At 41.7% G+C, this 13,659-nt stretch overlaps 1 protein-coding gene across 3 annotated transcripts in view; it reads left to right on the forward strand.

Moving 5' to 3' along the window:
- Adam23 (ADAM metallopeptidase domain 23) overlaps positions 1-13,570 on the forward strand; it is a 150,665-nt gene extending 137,095 nt beyond the window's left edge. The window contains exons 25-26 of one of the 3 annotated variants that reach the window (XM_031367723.1): positions 935-1,025; positions 12,208-13,570. In XM_031367723.1, coding sequence (XP_031223583.1) covers positions 935-1,025; positions 12,208-12,256 — 140 coding nt within the window. In that variant the 3' untranslated portion in view covers positions 12,257-13,570. Of the gene's footprint in view, positions 1-934; positions 1,026-4,939; positions 5,031-12,207 lie in introns of all 3 variants that reach the window. The other 2 variants (XM_031367722.1, XM_031367724.1) reach the window with 2 other exon arrangements.
- Positions 13,571-13,659: the final 89 nt, after the last annotated feature.

Raw genomic sequence — 13,659 nt, forward strand, 5'->3', positions numbered from 1 at the left:
TCACAGAATACAATCTGTCATAGAATACATAGAATGCAGTCCAGAAGGTCAATTGCATTCCATACCTTCAGTTTATGTAGAAACAAGAGATGGAGTATCTGAGCTGGTTCCCTTTTACACTTACAGACGTGACTGGCCCTAGATAATATTCCCTCCTATTTTAATATCTGCCTTTGCATAACCCATGTGGAGAACATGTTTGGGATCTCTACCTGTTCCAGGTCTATTTCTAAACATTGGAAAGCTTTGCACAGAAGTGTTGGTGTACAGCTATAGAGCGTTTCTACACTGCACTAATAAGTGTGTGGTGGTCTGCAGCAGCCCCTGCAGTCTTCAGAGGCCCTCTCTTTCTCTCAGCATGCACACATTTATACACTGGAATCTATAGTCCAAGAATTAAATGTTCATTTCCTATGACGGAAGTCCAAGCCTTGCAGTTATTCAAAATATGCTCTCCGATAACTCCCCAGGTAAATTACACAGAATTTTAAGGCTACTCTATTGGGTATTTGTGAATTTTTACAAAATTGATATATATTCTCCATTTAAGTGATGTTAAGCACATTTTGCAGTTTGAAAAATATATAAAGCATGCATCAATGGTTAGTTTATAATTAAAATATAAACTTGCTGTAGTGCAGTTAAAGATTTATCTCATACTGCTAGGAACTATCATCCAGAAGAGATTACTTATGAGCCTAATAGTATTTATAAGACATTATGTTTTAAAGTAGAGCATGTAGAGTTTGAAGATAAAAACTATTTTCGTATATTCTCTGATGTACACTCATCTCGGTTTCAAATTTCTGAGCGAAGATATCCATACTTAGCTAACTTTCAGAGCATTTCCTGGAGAGATTGTTTTGTATGATAGTGAAACCAGTGTGTGATTTTTCTCTGTTTTAAAAACAAATCTCCGTTTCCCTCCACACAGTGAACATGGCCACCAGCAGGCTCATAGGGGCCGTGGCTGGCACCGTTCTGGCCCTGGGGGTGATTTTTGGAGGCACAGGGTGGGGCATAGAGTAAGCATCCTGTTGAGTGTCTGCGTGTCTCTCTGTGGTTGTGTGAGGTGGCTCTGGCCTGGGCTCTGCCCCTTCCATGTTTGTCCTGTCAATTGGTTCCTGTGTTGGTGTAATCTGTGTTGTGATTTGGATGTATTATGTCTTGTGCTGTTTCTCGTGCACCATAGAACCTTCTCCTGTCTGGAATAATGTGGGGCATAGAACAGTGTCGGGTGCTTATTCACAATTGAGGCAAGAGCCCATGACTCCCTTTTGCTCTTCTGCTTGCAAGACTTTCAAAGTACAGACCTTACTATTATTATTTTTTACTATTAATTGGCAAAATGCTTTTATGTGAGTGTTTCATAGAAGCATTTTAACGATTTTACTTCACTACTCAAATAAATCCATATATACAATTAGGAATACCAACAACTGTCACACTTTTTAAAGGTTGTGAGGATGACATCAAGGAAGGCAATTTCTTCCTTTTTTTTTTTTTGTTATAAAATTGGTTCAGGGTTCAGCTTTGAAGTGTTCATACACATCGGAGTAAGGAACATTACAAATGAAAATATATTAAGTTCAAACCTGCACGACCTTAGCAACAGCTGCAGCTCATCTGGTGGTTTTGTCTTTAAAACCACCCAGTGTCTGAACCAGGGTGTTGTGACCACTTGCTCAGTAGATTCCCAGAAACTCCTCTCTCCCGATGCTCTGGTTACCTTGTTCTGCACTCAATCCTTGCCCTCTAAGTCGCTGAGATTGCTACGCACCCAGTGAGCAGAAGCCACCCTTCATACTCTAGGTTTTCTGTTTACTGGGGTTCTGGTAACACTTCATAGTAGCCCCCCCAAAAAATCAGCGTCTTGGGGAGACACCAGCTATCCTTGACTTAACTCAAAGAATGAGCATGTACACTGTCACACAGCCCTCAGTTTCCACTAGTTAGGGACACAGCTGCTCTCCCTACATATCTGAGTCAGGCAACTTTTCAGCAAGATAGCAGCGGGAAGGGAGCAGGCATGCATATTACACATGAAGCTATTCCACCGTAGCTGCAAGGCCTGGTCAGCCTTGGATCTTTTTTTAAAAAGTTTTAGAGACAGGGTCTCACTCTATGGCTTATGTTCATCTAGAGCTTAACTGGGTAGCCTAGATTGGTCTTGATCTTACAGCAATCCCACCCCACCCCTCGCCCCCCCACCTCAGATTTCTAAATGCTGGGATTATGGTGTGAGCCCTCCTACCCAGCCTCGCCTTGTTATGCTCTTAACTCATGTTCCCTTAGTCTGCGAAGCATCTTAGATCAGGAGCAGGAGGAACCCTGGAAAAAGGGCTTGCTTTTCTCTTTACCTGTGAGAAGATGAAGCATGTAACCATGGTGAAATGTTTGACTGCAAGAACTTGGTCCTGCAAGTTGCATCTTGTGACTGTTGGCCAGATGTTCCTATCCCAGGGCCAAATTCTAGACATATGTTCATGTGAATTTCTTCTAAAAGGAAAGGCAGTTTTCTAAACATCTTCTCAGATATGTCTTTCATCTTACTTAGTGGCCATAGTTTCAGTGGCCTTCAGATATAGCCGAAGCCATGAAATTTGGTTATCCGTCCAGTCTTAGAGATGAACAGGATCAAAAAAAAAAATCTTTGTTGTAAGCAGTCCTGTTACCTTTGTCCCCATCCACCCTTTCCAGTGTGGCTGGTATGTTGCTATTTGTGCTTGTGACAGGTAAGTGTCTAAGTGTATGCTTTTAAAAAAAAAAAAAAAACCTAAAATAAGACTTGATGCTCTTGTAAACATTTTCTCGATGGTTTATTAACTTTATCCTTTTCAAGTTTCACTTATTTGTAATTGATATGTAATTAGTTTTTAGAAAATAGAATCATATAGTACAACATAGCTTTAAAGCTTCCTTGGTAACTGACAGTGTAGCCAATGTTCATGTAAGCAATAACATGGACTGTTTGAATTTTTTAATTCTAATATGTAGAATTTAAATATATACACCAGGATTACTTTTCATGGATTCTATATTGAATCTGATCCTAACCTGTTCTGAACCAACCAAGAAAATCTGATTAAGTGTGGGTGTATACCTGGTACTATGAACATATTTTTTGAATGGTTTCTCCAAAATTCATTGTGGAGAGATGGGGACAAAAATATGTGGAGTAGAATGAAGTTTCATCAGAGCATGAAATGTTCATTCACAAACTTCCTGTAAATGGTGGGGTGTAAATACTTTTGCCTTCCAAGCTATGGGGTATCCATCACAATTTCTCAACAGTGCTGTCAGTAGATCTGCAAAAAGTCATGGCTGTGCTACAGTAAAATATTTTTACCCATATAGATAGTGAATCCAGATGTGGCCTGTGGGCTCCAGTATTCTGACCCTTAATTTATAACACAAGTCTTGAGGTCAGGCAAGTCCATGTTTGTATCTTGTTTCCATTACCTATTGGCTTTAGAACTGTCTGGGCCTTCACCTCTTGAGCAGGATGGTCCAGATTCCACCTCGCATGTATGTTTCTTTGTGAAGAGGATTCAATGCAATGGTATGTCAAATGTTCAGAAATGAGTGGAGTCAGCGCTCACACTGTAGTCTCTAAAAGGCATTTATCATTCTCACAGATGTTATTTATTGTCCTTGATGTATCTCCAAAAGCCACTGAGATTCATGGCTAAAGACCCTCTGTGATTTAAGAGCATGTCAAAACCTAGGAACCAGATAAGACCCCCCCATCCAGGAACTCTACTATACCACCTTCTATCCACCCACTTACACTGCTAACATTGTGTGGCTTCTAAGCAAAGCCATCTCCCACTCAGCCGCAGAGATGTGTGACATGGTGCCCACTTATGTGAGGGGAAAAGAGAGGATTCTGCTCAGCAAAGAATGAATGTCTGCAATAAAAACATGAGGCTTTTAGGAAAGCCAGCAAAATTGACTACTTTGTGACTTACAGGCACGTCTATGTAGTTAGCACATGTGCATATGCATAGTAAATCCTGGAGGCTGTGGGATTTCCTCTTTCTTTTTAAACTGTGTGCAACTGTCTTGATTGTTAAAGGCCAAATGAAGGAGAAGGCTGGACTTACTGTAATTTGTTACCAACTTTTAGCAGTGGTGGTCTCTTCACATCACATTAGCATTCCTGATATCTTGGCCACTCCTTAAATATATTACCAAGTCTCAAATGCCTCTCAGTGAGAAATGAGAATTTAGCGAATTTAAGATCTATTTCTCAAGTGGAATGTAAAGAATCCTTTCTTCCCCATTTCCTATAAATTGCTCATATAAATTTAAGGTCTCCTATATCCGCAAACTCATTTTGGGGGCTCAACACTGAAAAAATATCCGAGAAAATAGTTTCAAAGCCGGATCTTTACCAATGTGTGTCGACCTCTTCCAGCCACATTCTCCCTGTCTCCCAGAGCAGAAGGAACAGCATTGAGAGGGTGGTCTGTCAGATGGACAACGCAGTCCGTCATGCCTCCTTCCTCATCTTATGTATTCAGAAGCAGATGGGGCCAATGCTAATGGAGCCCAGTTCTTTATTTTCACGAACCTGTTGGATGTATGATATGGGTAGAGAGGAGAAAGAGACAAAACTCATATATGAAGGCAGTGCTGATTTATTTCAAGTTTGGAGGAAGATTAACCTAACTGAGTTTAAGATCCGTGGGAAGGAAGGGGCAAACTTAAAGACAAACCATCCAGCCAATCACAGATGGAGGTGGGCAGACTTAAAGACAAACCATCCAGCCAATCATAGATGGAGGTATCTGACCTGAGATCAAGCTGGGACAAGGAAGCAGCAGGGACCTTGATCAGGAGGGTTTTGCTTCCTGAAGCTGCTTACCTGCCTTTCCGTTGTGGTAATGAAAGTAGTTGGCTCACATGACTTTCTTCCCATGATCCTCTGTCACAGGTCCTAGCGCCACCAATCTCATAATAGGCTCCATCGCTGGTGCCATCCTGGTAGCAGCTATTGTCCTTGGGGGCACAGGCTGGGGATTTAAGTAAGCAATGCCGCATGTCTTCTTCTCTGTGGCTCGGGCACCTCTCTTTTCTGCTTACGTAACCTGGTTTTGAGTTCCTGCTACGAGACTTTGGTGTTGATAATACAACCACAACCAAAAAATATGCACTTTTACTCAGAAGTGGGTTAGAAACATGGGACATGGAGCTTAATGTCGTCTTCAGGCAAGCAGGGAAGTACAAGAGCTATGGAAGGAATTCGCTTGAATCTGAAGCCCAAACCATTCTAGAACGTAGACATTCTACCCTGTGGGAGCAAGCCTTCTGGGATGCTCTCATGTGCACTTAGGTGACCAAGGAAACATACTGGAAATAAATACACATGAACTCATAATTATTTCTGCTAAACACTGGTTTATAATCCATTGGGATTTCCTGTAATCTAATTCAGTACATAATCATTGTTTCTTACCTGTAACTTTGTGATTTGATAACCTTCATTCTTTTTTACTTAAAAATATTTTAATTGAAAGCAATGGCTTTGTGGCATTTAATATAACATTGATCTAACTAACTGGCCTGCTATGCTTTCATGATGACTTTTATTTTGGATTGCATATTGATACTCAAGATTGCTAAAGTACACCATATTGGATAGTTGAAGATAAACTCTACTGTGTTTAAAATTTTAAAACTCAATTTATCTAGTTTGGATATTTTGTACCTCTGATTCATTAGAGAATCACTTTCAAGCCCTGGTTACTTGATTTTTAATATTTGTAGATAAGCCTTCCTCTGCATGTAGTCTCTTTCATAAATTAAGTAAGTTTCATCCAGATTAATTGGGATGAATTTAAGTGGGAAATGAAGCCCGCAGTCAAACCAAAGCCCCCCACTATGCTTTCTTCCAGACACTCAGTGAAAGAAGCTGTGTCTTAAACAAACTGTGTAGTGGCCTTCATTAAAGCTAGTTAAGATGTTATTATTAAAAGCGGGCTATGAAAGAAAAAATACCAAGATATAATCTAAATAAGTCAACATTTTCTGCTAATTTGTTATGGTGTTAGAATTTAATGAGTAAGCCCGTAGCATTTGAAAAGCTTCTAATTGGAACGTGTATCGAATGGCACTTGTTTTCTACACAGATGTCTATAAAGTAGGACTTGTTTAGTGAAATAGTAATTTTGGCATCCACATTCTTGCAGAAACACACAAACTGAATAGGCACCTGGTATTTGGATTTCTCCTCGTTTGAATGAGGCACTTGTCCAGCCTGGAGCACATAAGGGGCCAGCTCAGAAGCCATATGTTTTTGTTTGGGTTTTTCTCAATCCAGAGGAAACCTTTTCTTAGTGTCCCACTACTGTGAAAAAGTCATCGTATATTATAGAAAGTCTGTACTCTATTTATAATGCTTCCTTTTAAAAAAATTAAATGTGCCTCCAGAAGAAGAAATCTGGCTCACTCTATGGCGCATAGCATCTTAACATTAAGAAATGTTCATCTCAAAGACCCAAGAAACTGTCTCCTGTGCGTCATTGCCACGCAATACCATGCGATGGCAGATGTACCATTTCTTTGTTCTCTGTGAGAGCACACTGTTCTGTAGCAGGACCTCGAAACAGCAGCCTGGCTAGCTCTCAGCTTGAACTGCATGTTGTGGGGGAGAAGCCTTTATCACTGTGTGGATAAGTGGATTAGGCTCTGTGTAGATGATTCACATCTGAGAGATGTCCAGTCGTCAGAAGAGCAAGGCATGAGGTGAGGGGTGGATACAGAGGTTCAAACCCAGCTCTGCTGACTGTGTGTGGTGACTCTGACATAGGGACCCTTCTGGATGAGCTCAGTTAAAGTCCCTTCTTATTTCCTATCGTTGTAATATTTCCTTTTTGGTAAAATGTAGAAAGGCACAATACTGCACAATACCATGCAGTAAATATTTTCATGGCTGGAGGATGATAGGCCAAGGATGTTTCTCAGATGATTAACTTCTCCTTTGTGCGACTTCTCGAGTTGGAATTTAGAGATGCTGTTGTACTCTGTGCTGCACATACATTGCTGTCACACTGTTTGCTTTTAGATCTTAATAGCAGCTGGCAGCTTGTATCAAGCTGTGAACTGTTACTCCTGCCTCGAAATGGAGGGCCGTCTCCACTCGGGGAAGAAAACTCGCTTCCCCTCCACTTGGACAGTTTTGAAGACGATTAGAGATAATTTGGAAGTACTGAGTTGGAAGTCCTTCAGAGCTTCACCGAGTTCAGTGTAAATAAAACTAGTTTCCCTTAGAAGCAGAAATTGGAAATAGTTGTAAAAAAGACTGTTTTAGACAGCACTATTGGGAATCCTTTCTGGAACTGGGGCACTGTTCCCAGAAGTGGAGTGAGCAGAGTTGCCTGCAGCCTTCGAGAGCTGGAAACTTGAGATGGAAGGAACAGGTACAACTGATGGGGGGAGGGGAGACCTTTTTCCAGTGCCATCGTCCTTTCGATGTGATATGCTGAGTAATTTAGATGAGGAAAAGGGTCCTAACCATCCTTGACCTGCACAGATATACAAATACAACTAAGAAACACAGCTATGCTGTCAGCTGACATTGTCTTTCTGATTCTTCCCCGAGAGCACTCTTCTGAAGTAGGTGCTAAAAGGTCTTACTTTGGGCGAACACGTGGATATGTGTGAGTGGGTGCACTTTCCATGTAGTAAGGTTATGCTAATGTATGAAAATTATTGTGATCTAAAAATAACATTAATTAAGGTTGCTTCTTTTTAGTCAAATAGCTGAGCCTGAAGCATTTGGTTAATGTGCACATGATTTCCATATGCAAAGTTGTAGAATTCCCAAAAAGGGGGGGGCGGAGTGCTCTTTGGTGGGATTCTCACCATTGCATTCACGTATTCTGTTATATTGAGTAATGTAAAAATCTAGTAACATTAGTGAACGTCATACTCCATGTTCTAGAAGTCTGAGGCCCAACAGGATGACTGAGCAGATGTGTGGGGAATCTTGAACTTAGGTCTAAGGTGTCTCATGGAACATCATCTGTGCTGTTTTTTGCCCCATGCCTTTCCTCTTCACCTACAGAATGACATTGTGAGCTGTGACAAGGGGACCACTAACCTCTGTCATGCATGGTTGACTCATGGAGGCTCCTCAGTTGGATCGAGTAATACTAATACTCAATTAAACTGCCAGAGTTACTGTTTTTACTGGACATTGTAACAAATGAAATAGACCATTATTTTGGTAGCATCTTCCCAAAAGGTTAGGAAAAAGGGGATGAAAATTTTGCATATGCGTTAAAATCAGGGTCGTTATTATTACTTTCAAGAAAACTGTTTAGACAACACATGTGTCTTAGTTAGAGTTACTGATACTGTGTTGAAACACCATGACCAAAAAGTATCTTGGGGAAGAAAGGGTTTATTTGGCCTACACTTCTATATTATGGTCCATCATTGAAAGGAGCCAGGATAGGAACTCAAGTAAGGATGGAACCTGGAGGCAGGAGCTGATGCAGAGGCCATGGAGGGGTGCTGCTTACTGACTTGTTCCTTATGGCTTAGTTTCTTATAGAACCCCGGACCACCAGCTCAGGTGGTCCCACAATGGACTGGGCCTTCCTCTATCAAGCCTTAATTAAGATTTGTCTATAGACTTGCCTACAACTTCATCATATGGAGGCATTTTCTCAGACAAGTCTCCATCCTTTCTTATGTCAAGTTGACAGAGACCAGTACAACCTCCTAAATGTGAATACAAGAATTTAGATGTGAGCTAGAGTGCACACAGTATTTATCGATATCACAAGTGATAGCAATGATAGTGGCAAGAAGATGACATAAAGGTGCCAAAGAGGTAGTTTTCTGACAGTCCTTACCACAGCATTGATGTTGGGGGTGAGTGTGGGTTCTTCCACCATATTACAGTGTGTTAATCATTGGAATCCTCAGTCATGCCCCACTATCCCATCAGGTCTCCTTGGGTTCTAATGGCAAAGTAGGTTTCCACCACTGCCAGCAGAGACCATAGTAACCTCTCAGGGCAGTTCTTGATAAAAATGTTCTCTAAGAGCCTGAGGTTGTCACAGGTGGTTCTCCTACTGAGATGTCATTTGCATGAGCACCCTCCCTTAGCTCTAAGCCATTGTTGGTTAGCCTGGGTTCCAGTTCTGTTCCATTTTCTTCTCTAAAGAAAAGACTGTCACAGTTGGCACTCCTCTCAAATGACAGTTGGAGGGCTCTGCCCAGAAAGATAACTGACTCTTGGTGGAGAGGGAAAGTATTTTTGATTTTCTTAAAGTTAGGATGCAGTGGAATCAATTTTAACCAGCTTTTTTTTTGTATGAGAATGGTAACCAAGTGGTTGCTTTCCCTTCTAATTTCTGTGTCATGTCCCAGTGCAGAATAAGAAGCCATATTACCTTACTGTCCAGGATTCTTGGGCTAGACATTTTCTTCTCCATACATCACCATGATGCCAGGCTGACCAGGAAGACTCATGTGTTTCCTTGACTCAGACTCCTGAGGACATAAGCTCAACCTAAGGTGGCCTAGAGGTTTGGGGTGTGTGTGTGTGTGTGTGTGTGTGTGTGTGTGTGTTGGTGATGGACATGGGGACTTAGATGAGAGACAGCAGGTAACTAGAGATGGCTGTGCAGTTAAGAGTACTTGTTACCCTTCCAAGGACTGGGTTTGGTTCACAGCACCCATATGGTGGCTTGCAACGATCTAAAACTCTAGTTCCAGGGGATCTGGTGGTCTCCACTAGAGTCCCATAGGCATTAGGCATGCATGAGTGCACTTACATACTTGCAGGCAAAACATTCATACACATAATTTTTTAAAGAGTGATAATACTAGGTAACTCTACATCCTTGTTAGAAGGCCCATTGTAGCTATTGTTACCTAGAAATCTTTACTAATGTATGGATGAGTATGTATGTAATACATGCATTATAGGCAAAAGTTTAGATTTCCCATAGGTATCAAACATTGATTAAAAAACACGGTGCCATTGTGAGGCTAATGGATCGCACTGATACCATTCTGGTTGTGCTAACAAAGTTGCCTTTATCCAGTGAGCAGAGGACATTCAGATGAAATGGTTTGGGAAGGAAGCCAGCAAGGACCTGTCTATTGTTGGTTTTACTTTCACATTAAAACTACACAAAGAGTTTTATGTTCATAAAGAAAACTCAGGACAGACGGTGCTCAACGTACAGTGAGCCACAGTGGATGTATGGCTCACCCATGAGGGAACGTCACAGATGCCTTGCAGAGCTATCCCTCTCTACTCATCCCTGGGTTCCCTTTCCCCTGGCCTACAACTTGCTTTCTTCACTGCTGAGACTTCAGTGAAAGAGAAAATGTCCTCTAATCCTCTGTCAGTACTGTTCAGAAAACGGGTGCTTCTATGGGGTAATGACTTCTTAGTCTGACCAAAGAACTTCGTAATCCTTTAGAATGTTGTTCGATGGGGAAAAATTCCATCTAAGTAAGCTTCAAATTTGACTTTGGAGAGGAACACACACTTTTGGACACTAAAGTTTCCTGGGTGCCAGGCTGAAGTAGAATTTTAGTTCTCTCTTTAAAAATGTGCTACTTGGCTATTCTGACTTTGGACATACCCTGTGTTTGAATGAAAGAATTTAAGTATGGGTAATGTGATCTTGTCCTGCTCAGTGGATTTGTTCTGTCCTCAGCATTTGTACTAATTGAGGAGACACTTGTTCTGTATTTCAGTAATGCATATACGGCTTAGATAGGGTCCCTGGTCCTCCAGGTTAGGCAGTCTGTATTTCTTTTCCCCAAAGTCTTCAGTGAGGAAATACCACTGTAAGGCATCTCCTCAGAGAGCATGGACTTTGATGGGAGATGCAGATCCTGAGCACCTCTAGCAAATTCATTTGGTGACAGCTACATCATGGGGACGTCCCATTCAGTCTTACCTATGATCTTTGTATAGTCAGCAATGCCTGCTCTCAAGACCATTGTTCACTTCAGAAGATGGGGCAATAAGCCAGCAACTCTAATGCAAAGGTGTTTGCTGCAGTGAATTAAGTCACGAGGGCAAGGCACCATGCGTCTAGGCTTTCATGAAGATGTTTCAATGGACGTTTAAGAGAAAAGAAAAGGGAAATTTTTGTTGAAGATGTTCATGCTTGGTATTTCAAAAGAAAAGCATCGAAGTGGGCCTTCTGGGAAAGTAGGAACTCCGCAGGACATTTTCCTGCATATTTTAAGCTTTGGTAGTGTTTCTGTTTTGAAGGATATGTGGGGGAGGAAGAACCTGATATAATATTTTGGTACGTAGGGCCAGTGTTGATGTTCATATGGCCCTGAGTAAGTGGGCAGGGGAATGAGGGAGCAAGGGCTCCTCAGCCTCCAGTTTTGCATGATGCCTTGGTGGCTGTGGAGTTGTGCCCGCCAGTATGCAGACTAATGCATGAGCCCCTTGCTTGATGCCCCACATGAAGCCAGACCATGGGGAGGTTACAACCAACTCACATTGTTGCCGTGTTGTGTCTTGCTACTTTTTTCTTCCTTCTCTTCAAGCACAGGAATCACTTTTTAGGAGACTGGACACTGAGCAAGGCACTTGAACCTGCTTCCTCTCCACGGAGCTAAACTGCTGCATTTGCTTGTCTAACCTGGGCCTGTGTCCATTCTCCTGAGTGTATCACCTCCCTGTGCACTCTTGTCTACCAACTTTCCACCATGAGAAGTGCCTGTTCCATAGTGGAGTAAGACCTCACACACCTAATGCAGAAGTAGCCAGGCAGTACAAGGATTTGGTGAGCGCCTGTCTGTTGCTACAGAACTCTGGGGGCTTGGAGGGAGCAGCTACAAGACCTTCCAAGTTTTTCCTAGTTCTCATAGGTGAGAACTACTGCCCTGTAGTACTTTTCATCTGGTGAATTAGCAATGGTTTTTGCTTCTGAAATTAGCAAATTTCAATTTGTGGTTGAAATGAACTATTTGAAGTTTCCTCTGATGTCCCCCAAAGTGTGTAGTCTCAGTGGGGAAATGCAAAAGTATTCCTAAACATTAGCTGTTCTGCATTTCCGGTTACTTGGAGACTGCCTCTGTGTGAGCGGATTACTCTGCTCTGGGACTGGCACCATTGTTATTGTCATCATTTGTCTTACACTGTCATCTGATTAATATTGTGGCTTCTCTTTTCCTCTTCCTGCATCTTCTTTTGACGTACTCTGGAAGAAACGTCAAGAAGAGGAGATTCGATCCCACTCAGCAAGGCCCCATCTGAGTCAGCGGCACTGGAGGAATGCCACCTTGCACTGTTGGGTTCTGGGAATGACATGTTTTCAGCCATGCTGCCGGAACTCTTAAGTCTGTAACGAAGACCCTTGGGTGGTAATGACTACAGAGCTCAAATCTGAGAATGGGGATGGGGTACAGGACAATGGTCCCTTTTGGAAATAACTTCAAGTAACCCTCCTATCACCTGTCAATAAAGAGGAAGGGGTTAAAGACCATGTCATTTAAAAAAAAAAAAACACAAAACTTCAGAATCCTTTTTTTTCTTTTTAACTAAAGGAGAAGGGATCAGCAACAAGTGCAATAAAAGAACAAATAGCAAATGACCCCCCCCCCCAGCCTGCTGGCACTTAATATCTTCTAAATGATTTGGCATGATTCTTTTTTCCTTTTACTATCAAAGACAAACTCCAGTGGCATGAAGATCCAATTTTGGAAAGGGTAAAAACTGCATGGCATATTATAACAACAAGCTAGCAAGCCAACCTTCAGCAGATCCTACAGTGGAAATCCCGAGAGGAAGATGACAGATGACCACACAGATGCTGCCTGGGATTAATGCCTTCCCACATCCCCCTCCTGCTCCACCCTGGCCAACCCTTTCCCTACACGCCCCTCAGCCCACTCCAGCCCAGCCTAGGGCAGCACTCATCTGGACTGTGTTCTTGTTGATCCACTGTACCCATCATTTCTCTCCTGGACAAGCATCCTCTGGCAATGGGAGCTGGAACTTGAGCAATGCTATTGTACAATTCTTTTCTAAGTGTAGATATGGAAACCAGATTTCGACATGCCATTTTCACTTGTCTGTATGGAAATGTTTTCCTTGCAAAGATTCTCTCTATACTTGAGTTTGTTGCTTGCTCCACATCTTTTTCTTTCTTTTCTCTCATTTTCTTTCCTCCTTTGTCTCTGTCCTCTCTTTTAACATGTCCACCGATTGTTGAGCTTGCTTAACAAGACAGACGTAGCCACAGATGCAGGGAGTTTGGGCACAAATCTAGTTTGTTTGAAACCAAATATTAAAATAGTGTGGGAGGGGTGGGGGGCACAGAATAACCCATAACAAGAACACAAAAGATTATGTAAATGTGAGTGTATATGTACTGATGAATCTAACACTTTTGATGTCATCATAAGCACATGTATATACTGTAGGGAAACAGAGACCCTTCTCAAATTAATCACAAAAGTGCCAAGCTCATTGTTTTAGTTTCTGGTTTCGACAGTTCTCTTTCCCTGTCGTAAATGTGAAAGGAGGAGAAACTTAAAGCCTTAAATAAAAAAATTAATAACTTTTAAATGTTGGAAGCTTGGAGAAAGTTAAGCTTTCCATTCTGTTCATGTGTTTTGTTTTGTTTTGTTTTGTTGGTTTTTTTTGTTTTTTGTTTT

Source organism: Mastomys coucha, unplaced genomic scaffold (genome assembly GCF_008632895.1).
Source record: "Mastomys coucha isolate ucsf_1 unplaced genomic scaffold, UCSF_Mcou_1 pScaffold14, whole genome shotgun sequence".
Classification (NCBI taxonomy): domain Eukaryota; kingdom Metazoa; phylum Chordata; class Mammalia; order Rodentia; family Muridae; genus Mastomys; species Mastomys coucha.